The 24004-nt window shown below is 44.0% G+C and overlaps 1 protein-coding gene across 6 annotated transcripts in view; it reads right to left on the reverse strand.

The window, feature by feature from the left end:
• STX8 (syntaxin 8) overlaps window positions 1–24004 on the reverse strand; it is a 241413-nt gene that overhangs the window by 185673 nt on the left and 31736 nt on the right. For all 6 annotated transcript variants that reach the window (XM_032840020.1, XM_032840021.1, XM_032840019.1 and 3 more), the window contains 2 exons: window positions 11911–12035; window positions 968–1060 (listed from right to left, as the gene is read on the reverse strand). In XM_032840020.1, coding sequence (XP_032695911.1) covers window positions 968–1060; window positions 11911–12035 — 218 coding nt within the window. The remainder of the gene's footprint in view (window positions 1–967; window positions 1061–11910; window positions 12036–24004) is intronic.

Here is a 24004-nt window from a genome sequence, read left to right on the forward strand (position 1 = left end):
TCGGCCACTCTGAGCTCCGTCGCTAGCAAACATAGCGTGGCCTTTGTGACGCTATGTACTGATTACATGCAATGACAAAGACGGAGGCCCTACTATTTCGACACTTTCACATGTTACCTCCACGCAGAAGCTTCTGACGTTCCTTCTCGTTGGTCCTGTGTTCTCGCTGAGCTCTGGTACCAAACCTCCAACTGTCTACTCAATACTGCCACTCAGATGGCTCTCGGGCATCTCTAACTGGACATGTGCCACCTGGATTTGGGCTCTCCACTCACAGACCACTGGCCCCCAACCCCCCAACCATCCACTGCAGTACAAGTGCCATCGGTCACCTGCCTCTGTCCTCTTTCTCTCCATTCCAACGGCCGCACTGCTCATACCATGCGCCACATGGTGGGGTCCCCTCGTACCATGTGCCACAAGCTTGGGAGATTTTCGCGGGGGGGGGGCACACTGACAAAGCTGTTTCCCCAAGCCATCCTGCTGTGGTTTTCAAATTATCTTGCTCCAACCAGATCTGTCACATCAAGTCCTGAACAGAGATCTTCAAGCACTTTTCTGCCCCACGGTCTGCAATTTATGAGGGAAGAGGTGCCAGGAACCCTAGGTGCATGGACACCAGGCTGCCTGTGGCCTGGAGCACCACACGTCAGTGTACAAAGCTCTGAGCAATTTCATCCCATTATCACATAACAGAAAAGCTCCTCGGACATGTGGCTCGTAAAACTAAGTATTTTTTAAAGCAGCGACAAAGGACTAGACATTTCCTATCAAATTTCTTACGATGCATTCAGCTCACTACAATCTAACTCTGCCACAAAGCACCCTCGACTGCATTGAACTGTAATACTCCACGGGTGCTAAGCTACTGTACGTGTCTTGTAGTCTTCAACTCGCTTCACAAATATCTGAACCTCTCATATGCACGCTACACGGCAAACATGCTTGCCGCCAGACGTGTTCTTACCATTTTGTTCATCCAGTTCATTCCCAATTTCCTTCCCCATCTGTTTCTGCCGACTGATGATAGAGGACAGGGCATCCAGGCCTGCATCCTGTTCTGAAAGAAGAAGAAGAGGTGGCCACTAAAAACCAAAGGAAAACAATTTTGAGTCCAACCCAGGCATGTAACACAATTCAATATACCGTAAAAGTAACGCTTAGGACTGGAAAAGAAAAAACAAAAACAAAAACAAAAAAACAGTTAATATTAAAGAGAAAATAAAGAAAAAAAATAGTAAATACCAACCTCATACCTTAAACGAAAACAGTTGTCAAATAAATTAAAATTTTAAATATTACAATGGAAATAACGTAAGATTTGACTACATAATGTTTAAACTTGAACACATAAAGAGCAAACGCAGATCAGTAAGAAAAATATTCCAATTTTCTAAATGGGCAAAGGAGAGAGACATGAAATTCACAACGGAATACCAAAGGAAAAATAAATAAAAGCTTTGACAGCACTGATTTTTTAAAAGATATCGATAAAAATCAACAATGAGCTTTTTTTTTGGATTATCGTATTTGGAAGGACTGAAAAGCTCGGCAGGCCCAGGGTTAACTAACGTGTGAAGGAGGAGCTCTGAAGCACTGTCATGGGAAGACAGGAAACATACCTTTCTACAGAGCAAATCGTGCCTACGTTTTCACCTCTCAACTGCATGTGTACAAACGTAAGAGAACATTCAGATGGTACGCAACGAGGTATTTACGAGGACATCCCCTGAAACGTTTCCTGGGCTGTTTATCAGTTTACTGCCTTTCAGTCCCAAAGTCACCCTTTTTGGCTGTTCAGTGAAAACGCATCAGGATCCTTTAAGTACTTCTTCCTTTGCCTGCTCTATCAATAGGCAGGACTGCAGACACTTGGAAGAAGGATGGTGTTTGGCTTCTGGGCTCCCTCCGGCTCCCTCGACAAGCTCCTGCAGTGCTTACAGCTACTCCCTCCCCTGGCGGGTGGGACTTGGGCTCGCTGGGGCCCTGGTCGACCAGCACTCTCTCCCCAGCGGCAGAGTATCCTGCCCTGTTGCTCTCCTCCCCTGCTATGGTTAATAAAGATGTTACATTTTCCCTGTTCAAATCTTTTTCCTGATTGGACCCTAGATGCATACATGTATAGTAGTGAAAAACTGGAAACGATCTAATGCCCAAACACAGGGATTTGTTTTAAAATATGTAGTATATTCTTAAAACGCTAGACAGCTTTTAAAAAAGATATCGTATATGAACATTTTGATGTTAAAAGAAGTTCATGATACGTAGGTAAGCAGGATACAAAACATGTATAGTAAAATAGCATTTTTGCTTTAAAAAATGAAGACATATGACTTTGCTAGATTTTGAAAATTTAAAGGTAAAAGAATTCAAGTTATTCGAGATCCTTTCTTTAAAATGTGTTGTTGCTCTCTGTTTCTGTTTTTGTGTTTCACGGGACAGTCTCCGTGAGCTCTTTGAACTTTTCTCTTCACTTTCTGGGGCACTGGGAAGAACATTCTGGGGCCGAGTCTAATGATAAGGGATCTTTCTACCCCAGCCATATGCTAGATAAGGGCAACGAGCCATTCACAGCTTCACTTGCTGATGGGGATTTTTAAATGGGACTTTTAAAAAGTGTCTCAGAAAAGCAGATCTACAAGAACAGAAATCACGAAGGTCTTTTCTTACCCAAGATCACATTAACGTTTACTTATTTTTTTTTCCTCGTCTTTTTATGGAATTAAGCCATTACACTTAACTTGTTAATTCATCTGGAATTTATTTAAACTAATGGTGTGAGGTAAGGACCCCTCAGTAACATGTCTTTGACACTATGTACATTTTTAACTATACAAATGACCTGCCATCTCCAGGGATTGTTCCAAGGGGCCATTTTATAGCAAAATCACTTTATAATGAGGACCTTTCAGGCTTGAGCAACAACCTTTTGGATGGCCTCCAAGAAAAATCTGTCGTCAACCTAGTGCTTCTATAGGACGGCCGACCTTGCGGTACAGTTCCAAATGCATCCCAAGCACAGCCTATATGAAGGGTCAAGGGTCAAGGGTCAATGTGGCTTTAAAGGTAAAACAATTTAACTAGAATTAGGAAAAGAATCAGCAAAGCCCTGAAGGTGCTTTATCTGGCAAAGACCTAGATTATGAATGGAAATACCAATACTCCTGCACTCTTTTCTCTCAATCTTGGCTCACTGCCTGACTTGACTACCAAAAGGTTATCTTGCTGATGTAAAACAGAATGAGGGTCGAAAACTCGGGGCCACTTATTTCTGTAAGAACCTGGGAGCTCCTCACTAGGATAAAATTTCCATTCCATAATGCAAAGACACAGAGGGTCCAGGTAAGGGAGATGCTGGGTATGTATTAACAATCATACTGATGACCTGAGCTTCTCTAGGCTTACGGTGGCATTTCCAAGGGGATGCAGTGCAGTCACCCGAGTGACAATGAGCAACAGCAAATGCTACTCACAGAGACAGAAGCAATCAAGACCCACGCAATTATGTGAAGCCGTGCGAAAATACGCTAATGGCACGCTCGTAGCTCGCTGCCCCTAATCTGCCCTCCGTCACATAACCCCCGTCACTATGATATCATAACCATTTGCCACACACCACACTCTATCAACCGTCTGTCAGTTTAAGGATGGATGAGCACCGTGCTACCCAGAGTAACGGCCCCCTGAAGATGTCCACATCCCAACCCCTGGAACCTGAGATTAGGAGACCTTCCATCGCAAAGTAACCGTGCGGATGTGATTCCGGCTACGGAATCTGAGCTGGGAGAGGGTTCTGGATGATCCAGCTGGGTCCAGTATAACCGTGAGTCCTTTAAAACAGAGAATCTGTCCCAGCTGTGGTGAAAGGGAGACTTGAAGAAGGTCAGGGAGATGCAAGTTGCTGGCCTTGAACACTGAAGAAGGGGACTGGGAGCCAAGGGATGTGGGCGGAGGGGCTCGAGGAGCCAGAAAAGGTGAGGGAACGAATTCTTCCCTGGAGCCTCCAGAAAGGAACCAGCCCTGCCAACACCTTGATCTTGGCCCAGGAAGAGCTGTATTGAACTTGTGACCTGTAGAACAGGAAGATAATAAACTTGTGTATTAAGTCCCTAGGTTTGTGCAAATTTATTGCAGCAGCAACGGAAAGCTAATACAGTCATTGTTTCTGAAAATCCCCTCAGAATAATTAGGTGTTTGGATCCTTCCTATCTTTAGACGCTCGGAAAAACCATCCCCTCACTGAACATCATGTAATTGTGGGAGGGCTATCTGGTGGCTCTAGATCAGAGAGGGACAGTCATCACAACGTGTTCTTGCCAAAAATAACAAACTCGATTCTGATCAAGCCACCAAATCTAACTACCAATTTACAGAAAATATGTGGGGCAGAAGAATATGTTAAACAATATATGGCATTACAAATAGCAAGTCTAGATAGTGGGAAAGTACAGGGCAAATGACCTTGATTCTTCAACAGAGAAACTGCAAAGGGAAAAGAGAGGGTTGGCAAAAGCACCTATCTATTAAAGAAACTTAAGGGACATATCAATCAGTTGTAATGTATAGACCACATTCAGATCCTGAATCAAATGACCTAAAAAAAATCCGTTGTGGGAAATCTGGGAGATATGAACACTGGGTATTTGATTATCTTAAGGAATTCCCGTTAAATTATTAAGGGTGATAATGGCATTGTGGTTATATTAAAAAAAAAAAATCTTTACCTTTTATAAATATGCTTTAGAGATACACTCCCAAATATCCGTGCTAAAAGGATATGTCGCCTAAGATTTGCTTCAAAAATAATCGCGGGGGGTGGGGGGCGCCTGGGTGGCTCAGTGGGTTAAGGCCTCTGCCTTCGGCTCAGGTCATGGTCCCAGGGTCCTGGGATTGAGCCCCGCATCAGGCTCTCTGCTCGGCAGGGAGCCTGCTTCCTTCTCTTTCTCTGCCTACCTCTCTGCCTACTTGTGATCTCTGTCTGTCGGATAAATCAATAGAATCATAAAAAAAATAATAATAATAATCCAGGGGATGGGCAGTGTGGGGAGTTGGGTAGACGAAGAGATGAAACAAGACTGGTTAGGAGTTGGTAATGGTTGAAGCAATTGATGGGCAAAATGGGACTGTTACCTTATTTTACCTACCTCCTTATTTTTGAAACTGGCCATGGCAAAAGGTTACCAACATTTTAACAGGCAGAGAAAACCAAGGGACATTCCTAAGAGCTGCCACGCCTGACCAAGCACATGACCAGGGCCCCAACGGCTGGAGCTGTGTCTTCCTTTCCTGTACTTTCGCCCCAGTTCTGAGCCCAAGCAGTGGCACCGAGCATACCTAATTAATATGCTTCCTCAAGGAATGACCACAGAGGGTTGCACAAGAATGCACTTTAGTGCCCGCTGGACACAGGGGAGGGCTTGCGAGCAATACTAGACAGTCCCGAGTTTAGGTCATAGGAAAAGTAGTTGATGCTTTGTCAGTCCAGGGCCCAGACAGAAGCAATGGGAATTCTCACATTTGAGGCAAGGAGAAGGGGAAGTAAGGGACGGAGGAGGAAGGCTGGACACGCTGGATAAAGTTAATTACTCCACTGGGAAAACTCCCAGATGTTTCTATTTTTGTTTGCGTTTTAAGATTTGGGGAGAGGAATCCTGGCATAGGTAACAGCCACAAGAAAGGGTATCTTCCAAGAAGGTCATTTGTGAAGCTACGGTTGCCGAGGTTTGAAGGCGAGCTGCCCAGCTTTGCCGGGTCTGGCTAGCCACCTTCCCCACAGCTATTCCACACGCCGACCCAAAGGGACCTGAGAACACAGAAGTCCAGAACAAGTGCCCAACTTTCTGCTGGAATCTAGAAAGAACATCGATGGAATCATGGTACGAACAGACGGCATTAAAACCCTATGTACAGAGCCCCTGAAAAGGTGGAAGGGCATGTCCTCTCCTCCACGGTCAGCCATCTGACTCAGAGGCAAGGGTCTGTCCTACCCAAAAAGTGACCCTTCTCTCTTCTGTCTCAGGGATTTTCGAGGTGATCCGGTTAATGCTGGCCGCTCACCCGTCTTCTGCCTCATGTCCATCGGTGCCTCAAATTACAGCTTCGGGAGCACGGAAGCCAAAGGCTGGCCAACTGGTTGTCATGAGGCATCATTTCGAAGTTAGAAAAGGAAAGCATTCATTGCCTTGAGTCTAAGTTCTACCGATAAACTGTTATTTTAGGATGATTTTCAAAGTGTTTTCTAAGGGTCAACAGAAGTACAGAAAAGCTCACGGATTCCATGGGCGAAAGGAAGTTAGACACGACCCTTCGGGGCCCTTGTTTCTTCTAGTGCAGGACCCGGCAATGAAGGAAAACCACGGCAACCTGAACCCATCCCCAAGCTTCTTCAGGCAGAGAAAAGGCTGATAAGGGTTTAACGTCATGATTGCTTCCATTGTTTTTAGTGTGCGTGCGTATCCTTGAAAAACAGCTCGCTGGGAAAGTGAAGAGGAATACAGCGCTTTAGAACACCAAGGTAAGGGAAGAAGAAGAAAATGTCTTGAATGCAGCCAGTTACTGTGCCCCACTCCTTCATGTGTCCATCCTGTCCCCACCCTCCACGCACCCCCAAAGGTGATGGAGCAAACAATAAGGACGCTCTCTGCTTTGGAAACCCGACACAAAACCCAGCAGAAGGGACCCTCTCGCACCTGACCTATAGCAACCTCCGCACCCAGCGCCCTCTCAGTGATGAGAATACTTCTCCTGACGGAAAGCAGCTTTCCTGGGACAAAAAAAAAAAAGCAACAATGCCAGAAAATTCATTACTACTAGCAAGCAAGACACTTCTTTCAGGAACCATGAACCCAGAAGGATGAGTCACTGTAGGTGAACGGCTGTGCACAGCACCCTATGTGGTTTATTTTGCTTCAGACATAATAACGGGAGAAGTACACAGTATTAAAGAGATAAGGGAGGCACAGAGATTCATTTACTAGATAATTCCACTGTGGACGGGGAGTTCAAGACAGAATTAGACTTCCGCTTCTGGCCAAGAGGGACTGACAGGGACCTGATTTACTTCTGGTCTGAAACAACTGAAAAAGAAACAAGTGGAAAAAAAAAAAAAAACAAAAACAAAAAACAAACACAAAACCACAGGCAAAATACATAAAACTACAGTTGAGAGATGCGGGTATCAGGAAATGAAGGCCAGTGCTCCCCAAGGGACGGGAAACAACTGAGATGAGCTCTAGGGCTGCCCCACATATTGCCTGGCATGGGGGGCCCAGCACTGAGAAGTATCCAAATAGGTCAAGGAGGGGAGAGTATGCAGGGCACAGCACAAAGGGGAGAGGGCTGTGCAAAGAGGTTTGCACAGGGCCCACCTTGAGGTGTCAGTTGGGTGATCGTTAGCCAGGATCCATGCGTAAGGGAAAGAACCACTTGAAAGCCAGAGGGAATGACCCTCTGAGCTCAGACGGGGTTGGACATAGCTCCCATTTCCACCAACCAGGTCACCTCATGATTTACGGGGCGTTAAGAGTGCTCAGAACACCTTTAGCTCTCTAGCAGGCTAGACCACTCGACACTGGAGCGGCGAACATCTTCTATGAAGGGCCAGACAGCAAACATCTGGGGCTCTGTGGTTCATAGGGTCCCCAGTACAGCTACTCAACTCTGCCGCTGAAGCAGGGAAGCACCCAAAGGTAATACATAAGTAAGTGAGCAGGGCTGTGCTCCCACAAAAGTTCATTTGAATTGTACATAATTTCTACAAGTCATGAAATCATCTTCTATTTTTCAGCCACTTAAAAATGGAAAAACTGTTTTTAAGCCTGCAGCCCGTTACAAAAACAGGTGGTGGATGAGACATGGCCCACACATCATGGTTTGCTGACTTCCCTAAAATAAACACCGTTCTGGTCCACCTGACAAAATAATACTCAAATAACTGCACTGCCCCTCCCACCAAATCTCAAGAAAACTTCTGGAAATACAAAAATATCTAGTACCAAACAAAAGAAAAATTCACACCTAGCTTCCAAATGAATGTTCCCTGGCTAAGATTAGAAACAAAGCAAGGACGCCTGCTCTCACAATTTCTAGTCGACATTATATTGGAGATTGTAGCAAGTGCAATAAGGCAAGAAAAAGAAATAAAAGGCATCCAAATTGAAATTAATAAGTAAAACCACAATAATTAAAAGAATGTCAGAGTGGATCAAGAACACAAGAGTCAACTACATGTTGTCTACAAGAGCCCCACTTTAAATATAAAGGCACATATAGATTAACAGTAAATGGATGGAGAAAGACAAATTGTACTAACACTTATCAAAAGAAAACAGGAGTAGCTATAATAATTTCAGACAGAGCAGACCTCAAAGCAAGTAATTATCAGGGACAAAGACAATCATCATCTACAGAGAAAGGGGCTGATTCCCAGAAGACACAACCATCTTTAATGTGTACATGCCTAAACAACAGAGTATCAAACTACATGGGGCAAAAATTGATAGAACTGCAAGGAGAAACAGATAAACCCATTATTATAGTTGAGATAGAACATCACTCTATCAGAAATAGATCCAGTAGGCAGAAAAATCAGTAAGTTGAACTCACCACCATCAATCAACCGGATATAAGGCACATCTATAAACTATTTCATCCAACAAAAGCAGAATACATGTACTTCTCAAACTTACATGGAACATTCACCCAAGATAATCCACATTCTGGACCATAAAACGTACATTAACAAATTTGTTAAAAATAGAAATCATGCAACGTCTGCTCTCAAACTACAATGGAATGAAGTTAGAAATCAGTAACAGAAAGATAACTAGAAAACACCCCAATACATGGAGATTAAACAACACACTTCTAAATAACACATGATCAAAAAGAAATCTCAAGGGAACTTTCCAAATACTTTGAAGTAAATGAAAATGAAAACAAAACTAAATTTACCGGATATGGCAAAAGTAGTACACAGAGGGAAAGTTATAGCACTGAATATTTATGTTAGGGAAAAAAGAGAGATCTAAGATCAAGAGCCTTCCCACCCTTCAGAAAACTAGAAAAAGAGCAAATTAGGGGCGCCTGCATGGCTCAGTCTGTTGAATGTCTGCCTTTGGCTCAGGTCATGATCCCAGGGTCCTGGGATCCGGCCCCGCGTCAGGCTACCTGCTCACTGGGAGCCAGCTTCTCCTCCTCCCTATTTGTGCTCTCTCTCTCTCTTTTTTTTTTTTTTTTAAGATTTTATTTATTTATTTGACATAGAAAGACACAGCGAGAGAGGGAACACAAGCAAGGGGAGTGGGAGAGGGAGAAGCATGCTTCCTGCTGACCAGGGAGCCCAACGTGGGGCTCCATCCCAGGACCACGAGATCACGACCTGAGCCGAAGGCAGACACTTAACGACTGAGCCACCCAGGCGTCCCTCGCTCTCTTTAAATGAATAACATCTTTTTTAAAAAAGAGCAAATTAGGGGCACCTGGGTGGTAAGCAACTACCTTCGGCTCAGGTCATGATCTTGGAGTCCTGGGATTGAGACCCACATCGGGCTCCCTGCTCGGCAGGGAGTCTGCTTCTCTCTGACCCTCCACCTTCTCATGCTCTCTCTCTCTCTCTCTCATTCTTTCTCAAATAAAATCTTTAAAAAAAAGAAAAAAGAAAATTAAATCCAAAGTAAGAAGGATTACTGTATTACTTTATTACAGTAATAAATCAATGAAATTTAAATAAGAAATCAACAGAGTAAAATCAATGAAACCAGAAAGATGAATAAAATCAGTAAGCTTCTAACAAAGCTAACTAAAAAAAAAAAAGAGAGAGAGAACACAAATTACTAATCAGAAATTTAAAACATGGACATCACTAAAGCTCTAATGGATATCGAAAAGATAAAGAAATATTATGGACAACTTTATGCCCACAAATTTGATTACCTAGATGAAAAGGCCTAATTCCTAGAAAGACACAAGCTGCCAACATTCACACAAGAAGAAACTGACAATCCGAATAGGTCTGTATCTATTAAAGAAACTGAATTAACAATAACCTCCCCAAACAGAAAACACCAGGCCCAAAAGGGTTCACTGGTGAATTCTACCAAGCATCAAAGGTAGAAATTATACCAATTCTCTACAATCTCTTCCAGAGCACAGAAGCAAAGAGGATAATTCCTAAGTCATTTTCTGAGGCCACCATTGTCCTAATACCAAACTTAGACAAAGACATTAAAGAAAAGAAAAACACAGACCAGTATCACTCACGTTAATAGATAAAAAAAATCCTCAAAAAAAATTAGCAAATCAAATCCAATTATGTATAATAAACTAGGAATAAAGGAGAATTTCCTCAACTTGATAAAGAATACCTATGAAATTCCCAGAACTAACATCACACTTGATGGTGTGAAACTGACACTTTCCGACTACGATCAGGTACAAGGAAAGGATGTCCTCTCCCAACACTCCTTTTCAACATTGTATGGAAGTTCTAGCTAATGCAACCAGATGAGACAAGACAAAAAAATAATGTACAAATTTGGAAGAAAGAAATAAAACTTTGTTTAGAGATGACAGGATCGTGTAAAGGAGAAGATCCAAAAGAAGAAAAAAATCTCCTCAAACTAAAAAGCGATTATAGCAAGGTTGCAGGATACAAAGTTAATATACAAAAGTCATTCACTTCATTATAAACCAGCAAAGAATGGGTGGAATTTGAAATTAAAAACACAATACCATTTATATCAGCATCCCTCAAAATTAAGTACTTTGCTCTAATCTAACAAAATAAGTATAAGATCTCTATGAGAAAAACTATAAACTGATAAATGAAATCAAAAAAGAACTAATTAAAAAAAAAAACGAAAAGAGAGATATTCCATGTATGTGGACAGAAAGACTCAATATTGCCAAGACATCAGTTTCCCCCCCACTTTATAGATCTAATGCAATTTCTTTTTTTTAAGATTTTGTTTATTTGAAAGAGATCACAAGTAGACAGAGAGGCAGACAGAGAGAGAGGGGGAAGCAGGCTCCCTGCTGAGCAGAGAGCCCGATGCGGGGCTCGATCCCAGGACCCTGGGATCATGACCTGAGCCGAAGGCAGAGGCTCTAACCCACTGAGCCACCCAGGCGCCCCTTGAATCGTACATTTTTAAGTATGTGCTGTTTATGACATGTCAAGTATATCTCAGTAAAACTGTTCTGAAAAGGTGTTAGAAAGAAAGACATGCCTGTAATACACAAAAACCATGTACAAAAACAGGCACATGAAAAATGTCTATGACACACATTAAACAAAAATGTCAAAGCTATAGCATTACCCTTTATCATGATCTCACTGACATAAAAATATGTGTGCTTCTATGTGTATGTGTGTGTAGAAAAAAAGCCTGAGGACAGATATATTGATCTGTTTACAGTTTGAGATTAGAGGACCAATAAGGGGAGCTTTCCACATTACATATCCCTGTATTGTTTGAACCTTCCATAACAATCATGCATTACTTTTGAAATTTAAAAATGCAGAAGAAACCAATTAAGCTTAAAAATCACTGGACAAGATGAACTTGAAGGTAAAAGCCAAATGGACTTATTTTGTAGAAGAAAAAGAGGGGAGTGTTGTGTTTGGAGAATGAGTCCGATCGTGGAGTGAAGGGAGGGAGGCACGTACATCAGATTTGCCTGGGTTTACGAGATTCAGAGCTCAGGGAGTGCTCTCCCTCCCAGTGGAAATCATTACTTCCATGCATTCCCCTGATGGATGACACCATCTGTCTATGCCTCAGGATATCACCAAGAGCTTTCGAGGACCAACAGCTTTCCCCGTGATCTTCAATGGTGGTAAGGAACATTCGAGAAGGTAGTAAAATTCTGACAAGGTCTCTGGGCCCGCCCTCTTGCGGTGTTCAATACCTTGGATAATTTTCTGCTGCTGTTGCCGGAGTTCATCAAAACCCAAACCTCTGGTCTCCTCTGGCTCCTCAAAGAGCCAAGGATTGGGGACTCCTCGCTTAGCCCCTCCAGTCATCAGGCTGGACCTGGAACAAGATGAAATGCGTTACATAAGTCAAAAAATATAGCTCTGCTGCAAATTACTCCTGCAAGCGCAGAGGTGGCCAGCTTCACATGCCTTGCAAATTCAATTCAACCACAATTTATTGCGTCCTTAGTTTATGCCAGCAACTGTGTTCAGTGCTGGAAGAGGTTCAAGGATGAATGAGGCACAGGCCTGGTCCCCGGGGAATTACAGCCTGTTAAGGAGGCTACAGCAGCATATAATAGCCTTACTAATCTTCCAAGATATATTTGAGTCAATAATCATAAATGAGGGTCTTAAATTTCATAAACATGAGGCCAAACAGAAGTGGCCTCTTCATTATCTGTCTCACAGGCTATGTGACACCAAAGGCACAAATACTATTTCTCAACAAGATACAACGTTGCAACCACAGATTGCGGCATTTCTTATTAAAGAGGGTTGAATTGCGTAAGAAAGAAACGGATACAGGGTTTCAAATCCGATCTCACAGACACAATGTAGCGCTCAGGCCATAATAAATAAATTCTGAATTATCAGTCTTAATCTTTACTGGCCCTAGTAGCCCACACACCCCTTCTGCGCCAGGCAGAGTGGCGTCCTTGCTGTCCCAGGAACAGAAAACACATGTTTTCGGCTTCGGTTTATAGGATTTTCATCTCCAGTATTTCCCTTCGGGTCCGCACCTGCCCACATTCCGTCCAAGCCTCAATGACCACCTTGTTCATGAAACCATCTCTGGCCATTTCAAGCCACAAATGAACAGTCCTTCCTTTGGGAGTCTGGTTCACAGGAGTCATAGAAAATGATGGTGACATCATCAGAGTCGTGGTCACAACGGGGGTGACACGTAGCAAGCACGTGCAGCGAGCACAGCTCTAAACGGTGTGCACGCATTCACTCACCCTACCCCACTCGTGACTCCTCTAGCACTTTGCACAGTTCTTGTGTTGCCTGGAAAGAAGTGCTACCCCACCACTGAATCTTTTATGTAGGTGAGCCTCACGTCTACTAGCTGACGGCAGGAACCGGAAGTCACCCTTGGCGGGACTTGACCCCCTACCCCAACCCAGAGTGAGCAGCTGTCCACACAGGTTCAAATCCGGGCCCCACCCCCCCTACCAGCAAATCCGAACAGCCAATCCCACCACCGAGGGCTGCCGGGGAGGAAATAAAATAATCCATTTACTCGACAAACATTTACTCGAGACTTAGTATGTGGTAGGCATTCTCATTCAAGGGAATGAGAACAAAACAGAATATAGGAGAAACAGGCCAAAATCTCTGCACTGACAATGTATGCTTTTTTGTTACGGGAGCTCCTTCCTTTCTGGTGGTGGCAGGTGGGAGGGAGCCCAGGTGGGAAATGTGTGGAAAGCCTTCAGTGCCGTTCTTGGAAGATAAGTTCTTCAACCAATGGTAACTAGTCTTGTTCTCTTGCTGAACACACTGCACGGCCAGGGCAAATACCACACATATGGGACACTGCGCACACTAAGCACGAAGGGCTGTACCAACTTCATGTTCTGTCGAGCACTCTGGAACCTACAGAAGATGCTACGTATTGAGAAACAAACCTAGGCAAGAAGAAAACTCTGAACTTCCTTGGACTCAGATTTTAAGCACAGGGCTGCCCTCTACTCAAGGGCACAGATGTGCCCAAGAGAAGCAAAGCTTGCTTCCATCTTGTCCAAATGGCAGGTTCACTGCTATAAGGCCCCTTCCTGGGGCCCCAAGGATCTAAGACTTCAAGATGCTGGATCTGTCCCTAGAATAATCTGATTCAGGCTCATCTAACTCTGAAGATGGGGAAGAAAGCATTGGAGAAGGGGAAGGAAGAGGAAGTTTACAAAGTGTTCTTTGACTCTACCAGCTCCTTGCAAACACCACTCTGGCTCAAAATAGGGCTCCTACCCTTGACCTTAGCCGAAAGGCCAGGAAGCGATCAAAATAGGACTCCTATGGGAGGCTGCGTATGGAAGCTAGTGCTAAGACCAGTGCAGTGGGTCAGAGGCCCAGACAGTGACCTCAGCAGCGTGCTGTCACCAGCTCCGAGCAGCCACCCGCTCAAATGAGTACACCGCACCTGCATGGACAGTGGACATCGTTCCTCCAAAGTTGACGCTGGAATGTCCCGCGGGTGGCTCTTGCCACACTGAGAGCGCGTTTTTACAAACGATTAAAGAAGAAAACAGAACAGATGTAATCAAACGGATTGAGCAATCTCAAAAACAACAAATGAGAACTAAGGCCTTTACATATATACCTATATTTAACGCATATGAGAGAACACAGGGCCGCATGGGAACTGTTTAATATTAACATCAAACACACAGGAGCCAGGAGACATACGGGAAAGACTTCCCGGGGCTGAAGCAGACCCACAAAGGCCCTAAGCACTTACAGAATGGCTCTGGTCTCACTCTCACATAGTTCCATATAAAAGCAGTAGTAAGCGGCGTGTGACTGGCCAAAGTACACCAAAGCCAACATGCTTCCCTAACACCTCTCTCCTTGGTTATCTGATTCCAAAGCACTGGAAGCTTGGAAACTTTCCAAGTTTGGAAGTTCAAGGCTGAACTTTGTCTGTCTCTGCCCCTGGTGCTTATACTTTGTTGATGCCCCAACTCCAGTGGGAAACTCAGCAATGGATATGTCTTTAACTGCGGGCGCAGGTAAGATCACAGGCATCAACGTTTGCAGAAGACCTGATTTTCTTTTCGTGAGGTTTTATGTTCAAGTTAATACGTGGAATGATGCCTGTTATTACTCAGCATTCTCTGAGGCAAAAAGGAAAACATGAAAGACTTTAAGACATGATTCCTGCTTTCAAGGAGTTTACCATCAAACTGAAAACAGAAACTAACCACACGTGACATAATTATTAACCAGAAGAGGAACACAGCTAGCCTCGTATCCCTGGCCATTCCAACAACCTCTTCAGCTCTGTTCTTCTCACCCACAGAACAAGCAAACGAAGTAGGCCAATGATGTCCAACCTGCTTTCTGGCCTAATCCTGGAAGAAGAGGACACCTTCATTACTAGGGGAAGACTCAATTTGAGAAGTGGGAGGCGGGTGTTTTTTATAAACCTGCAGCAGATAACTTTCACTCGGAAATCACTGAATTAGATGATCTTGGGGCCTGTACTTAAATTCTCTCTCACGAAGTACAAAATTGCATAAATAAAAGCAGGGGTGGGGGGAGACCATTTTCCTCCACAAAAACTTATTCTCTCCCCCCATTTTCCCAATTTTAATTTAAGAGCACTACTGACCCATTGGCTCAGGATCAAAATCTTGGCACCAACTTTGATTCATAACCCACAGCATCTACTGCATTAGCAAACCCATCAGAATATATCTAAAGTCTGACCATTTCTTCTCATGCTATTGCTTCTACGCCATATCCCTTCCTGTCTCCTGCTTCTGCTCCCACCCTCCACGATCTAGTATCACTATCGGCATAAAATGCAACGCCTTTACTAGAACCTACAAGCCACACTAGCCTCCTTATTGTTTCTAGAACACAGTGCACGCCTTCTCATCTCAGGTCCTTTGCACCTGCTGTGCCCGTGGGGTTAAGGCACTCTTCCCACAGATGGCCCCGCGGCCTTGCCCCCTCACTTGATTCTCCTCTGCTGAAATATCATCTCCTCAGGATGTCCCCTGACTACTCTTATCTCTGGGCTGCCTCAGTCAGTTAAGCGTCTGACTCTTGGTTTAGGCTCAGGTCATCTCAGGGTCATGGGATCGAGTCCCGAGTCAGGCTCCAAGCTCAGCAGAGTCTGCTTGAGATTCTCACTCTCCCTCTGACCCACCCTCTCTCTCTCAAATAAATAAATCTTTTTAAAAAATAAAACAGTACCCTTCTCTGCAACTCCTAGGCCTGCCTCCTCCTTCTTTTGCATTATTTTTCTCTATAGCATTTCAACAACTAGCTGTTAGATAGGATGTAATTATTTATTTCCTGCCTGCCACACCAGACTAGAAGCTCCCCGGGGTAGGGACTTTCTTGCTCCTCATGATAACCTCTGTGCTCAGCGAAACAGGCACTGAAGGAAAAAACAAAGTTGAGGGAATTAACTTATCCAGCGAAAACCAGGCCTGAATGAGTGAAATCAGTCCAAGCAGTCAGGAAATGGTAGTGTTGCACCATCGTGCCGTGTTGTGTGTGATTTCAGAGGCATTTCACAGCCCTGATCTCATTCATATTGTACACAAGCCTGTGTGTAAGTTAGAGCGGGTATTACTGACCAGAAAACCAAGGAAAAGAGATATCACGTGACTTTCTGGAGGTCGCCCACTTAGCGGCAGAGCTACAGGTGACACCCACCTTTTCACACTTTTTTTTAAAAGATTTTATTTATTTATTTCAGACACAGAGAGAAGAAGATCACAAACAGGGAGGAGGGTCAGAGGGAGAGGGAGAAGCAGTCTCCCCGCTGAGCAAGGAGCCTGATGCAGGACTCCATCCCAGGACCATAAGATCATGACCTGAGCCAAAGACAGACGCTTCACCGACTGAGCTTCCCCAGGTGAACCCCCGCCTTCACGCTCGACCCAAGGCGCTGTCTCTCCACCACTGCAGGGGAGGCCTTCTGAAGGTAGGGAGACTCGACAGAGCCTTGCACAGTGGGTAAGGGTTAGCGGTATGGGGAGGGCGGGAAAGGACACACACGTGGACGAGGTCTCTGGGGCAGGGGCTGTGAGCCATACGGGGCCCGGGACGAGAGTGGAGAGGGTGGAAGCTGGAGGGCTGGGTCTAACAGCATTAATCCCAGGGCGTGCCTGCATCTGCTCTCCTCATCCCCTCCATCCTCACTCCTGCACAACCTTATCATTTTCGCACGCTCGTTGTTTCCCATCCTAGAAATCCTCCGTTTCACAGCCAAGTTTCCCTAAAGAAGGAACTATGCTCAGCAGCCTGACTTCTGCTGCCGTCTCAGGCTGCCCGGCCGCTCTACAAAACTCCTCCTCCTCCCCCGTGGTTTCCTTACTGCCTGAATGTCCCCTGTTGCCGCTCTGCCCCTTGTCCAGTCCTCATATGTCATGGCCGACCGTAGCCCTTGACAGTAGCCCTCATCTGTGACCCAGCCTCTCCTCCCTTGGCTTCCTCCAGGCTACCCTACTCTTCCTCTGGCCCCACAAACCGCTCACGGCTTCTCAGACAAAGGCACAAACTTCCACGCTCTCATGTTTTTGTATGAGTCTGGAGGGTCCCCACCCCCCACCCTTTGTCCATCTGGCAAAATTCTATTCATCCCCTAAGGCTCAACTCAAATGTCACTTCTCCTGTTTGGTCCTTCCTGATCCCCATCCCCACCCCCACTTCCCCAGAATCAATCACTCGCGGGCGCTCCCATGGCACTTTGTTCAAAACCTCCAACGTGGCATTTATCAAGCAGGATTGTAGTGAGTTATTTACTTATCTGTCTCCCTTCCTAAATTATGAGCTCTGCGAGGAAAGAGGCCACATGACAGTCATGTTTATATCCCTCGTAGCCAAAAAAAAAAAACAAAAACCAACCCAAAACCCCCAAAAAACCAGTGCCTTGCAACATGTCAAAGAACAAGCATTCAGTACATGTTTATGCAACAGAACCAGGAAAACCACTGAGCTCTTTAAGCAAGAGGGAGACAAAATCAAAGCAGTATCGAACATCTTCATCTTGAGAGATTTAAAAAAAAAAAAAAGCAAACAAAACTTAATCAGTTGTTGGGTGCCTCCGAGTCCAACAGCAGAAATTAATAATGTTGAAGCAGATGAAAAGGGTATCACCGGAAAGAGAATTCTTTTACTGAAACACAGTACAGCTCAACCTTGCTTCCAGAACACGGAGGGAGTGCTTCTCTTCTAGAAGGAAGTTAAGGAAGGGAAATGCTAAACACTACGTTCTGGAAGCTAGGGGAGACTGGAAATTTTTTTTTTTTTAATATACCAGTTATTTTTCCTCCATATTCTTTCAGGATGGAATTTCTCTAGCAAATACAACTTCTGAAATGAACACATTAATAAATGGGTTGGATACCTGTCTTATCAAGATTTTATACCAAAAGGTTTCACAGTTGCTTCTAAAGATATAAAAATATTTCATTTTTATCCTCAAAAGCAAATGATGTGCATGAAATTATGATACTACCTGGGGGTGGGGGCCGGGGCAGGTAACCCATGTTTTTCCGCTGACAAATGGGCTAAAGCTTGTTGGGAGCATTTTCATCACACAGATATTGAAAGAGCAGTGAATTCCAAGAGGTAGCTTTCCTTCGTTGTTCTTAGCATCTCAGAAAAGATGTCCAAGTGACTATACAAAATGTCTGTTTTGTCTAGAAAAGTATCAGCGTTTGAGTATTCACAGACCACAGGGCGGTGTGCAAACAGGACCAGAGAAGGTATTTCTAGGGTGTCCATGAGCTGATTCAGAGCCTGTGAAACTCTGCAATTCAACTTGTCCAAAAAGATGAGAAAATGCTACCGCGGTATGCAAAGGGTAATTCCTTTCTCCGAACTTTTCTTGGCAGTTTCTTTCCATGAATATAAAGATGCACACGGGCTCAAATTTCAGTCAGAAATAGATTCTTTGACATAAATTCTTGGGAGGCAAAATCTGGCAACAATATGCGGCCTGGATTACGCTGAGGAGAGGCCGCAGGCGGGGAGGGGGGCCAGGAGGCTGGTGGAATTCAGGCGGAAGGTGACGGGGGTCTGGATGAGGGAAATGACAAGGGGGAACAGCAAGAGAGGGACAATTCCCGCAGTGACTCACAGGAAAACTCCCCAAGCGTTGGTGAACAGACCAGAAACAGGGTATAAAGATTTTCAAATGTGAGGGGCTCGGGGACGTGACACAACCTAGCGGAAGAGGAATTTTATTTCCTTCTAGAATCTTCTCAAACTTCTACATAGTTCCTAAGAGTGACCCGAAAGTAAAACTGCTCCTGCTACTCTCTTGTGGTCCTGTTTGCTAGATGGCCAACCTCTCTAGGCCTGGACTCTATCCTGTTTTTCTGTACCCCGTCCACCTGTCTATCCATCCTTCCAACAAGTACTTCCTGAGCACCTTTGACAAGCCAGGCTCTAAGCTTGGGGCTCGGAAGTGAACAAGACAGACCAATATCTGACCTCATAGGAGCTGATACTCTGGGGACCTTAAATGGCCTCACATTGTGCCTTCTGCAAATACTCAATGATTGTTTTTGTTTAGTTGAACACATCATCTTTATTGAGTCTGAGGCCAGAACAGGTAAGAACTCAAACACGGAAAATATCCTCTTACATATCACCCAAGAAGACCCCTCCATGGCATCTCTAAAATCTACTGCAGTCAAATATTTTTCTAGTTTTATCCATTCCCATGTTTCCTTTCCTCCCTGCCAACCACACCGCCCAACAACAAGTGTTAATGTTAAGTTACAAACTTGACAAGATGGTTCACAGAAGAACAGAAATGGAAGCTGGAGAAGGTCATGGCCAGTTTTGACCTCCAAACCCAAGTTCAGAAATCCCAGTGTGCTTTTCCTAAGGGTTACCCAAGCAGCCCCAAATCGAGAAAAGAAAGCCAAAAGGAACAGTTCTTTACCCTAAGTGTTCGATTGCCAGGGGTCATGAAGTGAGATGAATTAGCTGCCAGGCCAAATTTCTGGTGACTGAGAGCCATCTGCTGGTTGTTGCTTATAATTCAACTACAGAGCACTCGGCAATGAGCATTATACTTATACTTATAAGCAGCTCCTTCCGTAAAGCACTCCTGAAAACATGTTTGGAAACAGAATGAGCCAAAGTCAACAATATGCTTCTATATTGGGGTGTGTGTGTGTGTGCTCAATTACAATGGCCCTACATCTCCCATTCCATTCTTCACGACCAAGAACACTTGAACAACACATCTGTTGGGCACCCAACTGATGTTAACAACTTACGTTTAAGCATTCGGCATGACCAGTGATCTCCATCTTTGCCTTGACTCTACTACACGCCTATTTGCTTTCATCCTCACTCATCTTATAAAATAAAAATAAAATGCAGTAAAATATTCACTTAATTGCGTGAACTAACTATTCTGCAACAAAGATGCAAGCGTGATAAACGAAATTTTTAGCAGGCAGAAGGATGATCAACGGTGGTAGAAATCTGTATTTGTATCAGCTGATGTACAAAAATCCAAACCTGGCATTAAAAGACGGGCTGCGGGTGTCCGTGAATAATGTGTATGCATCCAAGATGCGCCAAAGCCACCAGTCACCTGCATGGTCATCATTTCCACCACAACCATCCTGTTTTCAATGACATCAATTCATCTAGTTCCCATCTAAAAATTGAATTCTCAGGACAGGCAACCAGGCTTTTAACTGTGCTTTTCACTTTCCCTCTGGGGACAGGGCCTGGGAACCTCTACGTGCCCTGGGTTATCTCTATGGACAGATGGACACCAGGATGCAGATGATATGCGACGTGATCAGTCTAGAAAGAGGAGGGTTCAAGAAAGCATCCAAGTAAGAGGGAAAATACGCGAGTTCTACTGACTCTATGACGGCCATCTTGGCTATGTCAAGTCTCGTTTCTCCACCTTCTCTGCCTCCCCCAGCTCTCAACCTGTTCTTATCTCCTAGACCATGCATGGCCCACAGCCCACGATTCAGCACTTACCTATCAACTCTCATGTACCCTTCTCTAATCGGGGCAGGACAGAAAGGGCTCTCCAAAGGGCAGGCCATTTCTGGATCCCCCTCTGCTAAGAGCCGTGACAGCACATGGTTAGCTCTGTTCACAAAGCACTTTACGGAAGCATAAACATACCCCTTCACCTACCTTTATCTCATTGGGACTTCACAATCTTTTGTGGAGTCGTGATGACCTGCATTTTTACAAAAAATGATGGAGTCAAAATTGAAACCCAGGTTTTTTAATACCAGACCCTTTGTTCCCACCACTAAATTACACAGCAGAGTTTGCCATATGGGACTTGAATGTATGGAGGGAACCACTGTGTGTTACAAACCAGGACCAGGAAGAAGGACAAAGTACTCGAAGCCAATGAGAAATGAACCAGTGAGGGTCCCTAAGAGGGAACCATGGAAGGAGACCAAAATCGGGGGGAGCGGGGGCGGCAAGAGAAAAAACTACAGCAAAGGACAGGGAGACCTGAGTTCTAGTTTTTCGCTCTGATTTATTCACATTGGGTACAATGGCTTCTCCACACACTAGTGTCCCTATCTGCAAAGCAGCACTCCTCTCTCCTCTCTTACCCACAAAGAGTATTATGAGGCTTAAATAATATCTGAAAATGCTTGATAAACAGACAAGAGAGGGCAGGAGAAACAGAAAACCCTTTTGAATAAACCAGAAAATGCTTTTTTCAGTTTCTCACACATTTTCACTTATAAAAAGCCCAAGTTGACAAGTATTAGATAGGCCTTTTTTCAAAAACAAAAAACAAAAAAACAAAACCCCACAAGTAACTTATGATACAGTGCACGTAGGTGTTTTTGGGGTTCTTCTCCCTGTTACTTCATAGACGGGAATTTTCTTTTTCAATTCCCACGTGCTTTTTAGAATTTACAATTAATACACACAGGGGTAGGAAATCTTATTACCTTCCCATCAAAAGTCACAAATATCAGAGGTTAAAGACTGCAATTCAAAACAAGATACTGTTTGTTGCTCATCAGATCAACAAAACCCAGCCAGTTCTGTAAAAGGGCACAGGGCTCCGCCACGTGGCGCTGGGGGGCACTGGGAGGCACTGAGACTTTAAGGAACAGATTTGGCAGCGCCTGCTGAACTTGGATACCCATCCCTTCATTCTAGCCATATTGGGGGCCATGTCCTACAGAAATAGAAGCCACGTCACCAGGGATCCCAACTGCTGCATTTACTTGTTATAGCAAAAAAACTGAACAACTCAGCACCCATCAAATGGGGAGTGGTTGGATGAATGACTGCTTATTTATACTGTGGAATAATGCAGCTTTTGAAAAGAATTTGTTAGATCTAGTGATTTGGAGGTCGGTTCGAATTTAAATGGAAAATGTAAATTACAGAGTGATATTTATAGGACAACTGTTTTCACAAAAAAAAAATAGGAAAGGAAAATGCATACCTATGTAAATATATTTGCAAATATTTGAATAAACACAGATGAATGCAGGGAAGGAAACCATTCAAACGGTTAACACTACTTACTTCAGGATAATGGCACTGCAGGGAAAGAATGGGAACAAATTAATTTTTGGCTACCTCTCAGTATGGTTTGACTTGTTATAATGAGCCTGCATCGTGTTGATAATTTGTTTCAAATCCAATTAAGGACGAGTCATTTCCACAGGGAAGGGGATCATGGGGAGGGAAGATATTAGGGGAATAAAGACCCACGACATTAAGTGAAGACTGATAGAAAGTGGTATTGAACGCATCCTTCTGCTTTTAATATCAAGAGTAGGAAACAAACACTAAAATCAAGAAATGCCAGAATCACACATTTTTTCCTCCTGGGGGAAAGAGCAATGGAAAAGAAAGATCTAAAGGTGAGGAAGGAAGGCGGGGGGGCAAGAACCGGCAGACAGGCTGGGCAGGGGTCTACAGTCACCAAGGGCAAGTCTTCAAATGACAAATAGGGCTGCCGTTAATGGAGGAAGGGAAGGAGAGAAAAATGAAGAAAGAAGGGGGACACGGCTCCCTTTCTGAAAGTGGGCAGAACAGGCAAGCCGAGCACTCCCTCCCTCACTTTCAAGGGTAAAAAAAAACCCAACTTCTCAAAATCTGCACACTGGGAAGGGCTGAGTGGTTTTCTTCTAGTTCTGCTGACTCATGTCTCCATCTTCTGGTCTGTTCAGGACATAGCTCTTGGCGTGTGTGAGTGTGTGTGTGTGTGTACACACATATGTATCCATATGAAAGTGTATATATGTTCGTATCCTCACACATAAGCATATATGATTAAATATATATGTGTTTTTGTAGTGTTCTTAAGTATACATGTACTACAAGAGCTTACATTGTATGTACTACTTATCACACTATGTATTACATTATATATGTAAGCAGGTATACATATACATGTACACATACAGGTATATACACACTTGTCTGCATGTGTAATACATAAAAATGTACGTATGTAAACATGCACTTATATATATATTTTTAAGTTCAAGTAGAACATGTAAACAGCAAAGTCATAAAAAGACGTGTACAGCTGAGTGATAATTTGTGGAGGGAACACCCCCAATTAGTCACTACCCTGGCAAGAAACAGAGTGCCGCAGAACACCAGGATTTCTTGTGCCCCCTTCTTACTCACTGCTTCCCAAAAAGGGACCCACTTCTAGGATGTGTAATACCATAAGGAAGATCTGCCTTTACAGGAGTGGAATCTTACAATATGTGCTCTGAAGTCAGACTCACTGTGCTCAACATGCTGGAAATGTGAGCTCTATCCATGGTGTGGCGTGTAGCCGCAGGTCATCTGTTCTCATCTTCTGTGTAGTGTCACTGTATAAATACACCATTGCGTATTTACCCGCCAGAGCATAGGTGTTCATGGAGTTGTTTCCAGGTAGGAATATTAATAACACTGCTATACAGTCTTCTACGTGCTTTTGTACACCTCCGTTTTAAGAGATACAGGTTTTTTTTTACAGGGTTTCCAAAGTGGTTGCAGAACTGAGAGAGAGTTTCACCAGCGCGGGGAGAATTCCAACCACTCCACATCCAGCAACACTTGACCCGTCTGCCATTTTAATTTCCGCCAATCCAGTAGGTGCGATGGTCTTGTGTCACGGTTTTGCTTCGCACTTTCCTGATGACTAGTTAAGTCGCACATCTTCTCATATGCTCACCAGCAACTGGGTATCCTCTTTTGTGATGTCCAAATTCTAGTCTTCTGCCTCTTTTTCCTAATGGCTTGTTGGTCATTTTCTGAAATTATAGGTGTTCTTTATATATTCTGGATAGAATGCTGGTGTTGGATATA

Source organism: Lontra canadensis, unplaced genomic scaffold (genome assembly GCF_010015895.1).
Source record: "Lontra canadensis isolate GAN:19392208 unplaced genomic scaffold, GSC_riverotter_1.0 scaffold110, whole genome shotgun sequence".
Lineage (NCBI taxonomy): Eukaryota > Metazoa > Chordata > Mammalia > Carnivora > Mustelidae > Lontra > Lontra canadensis.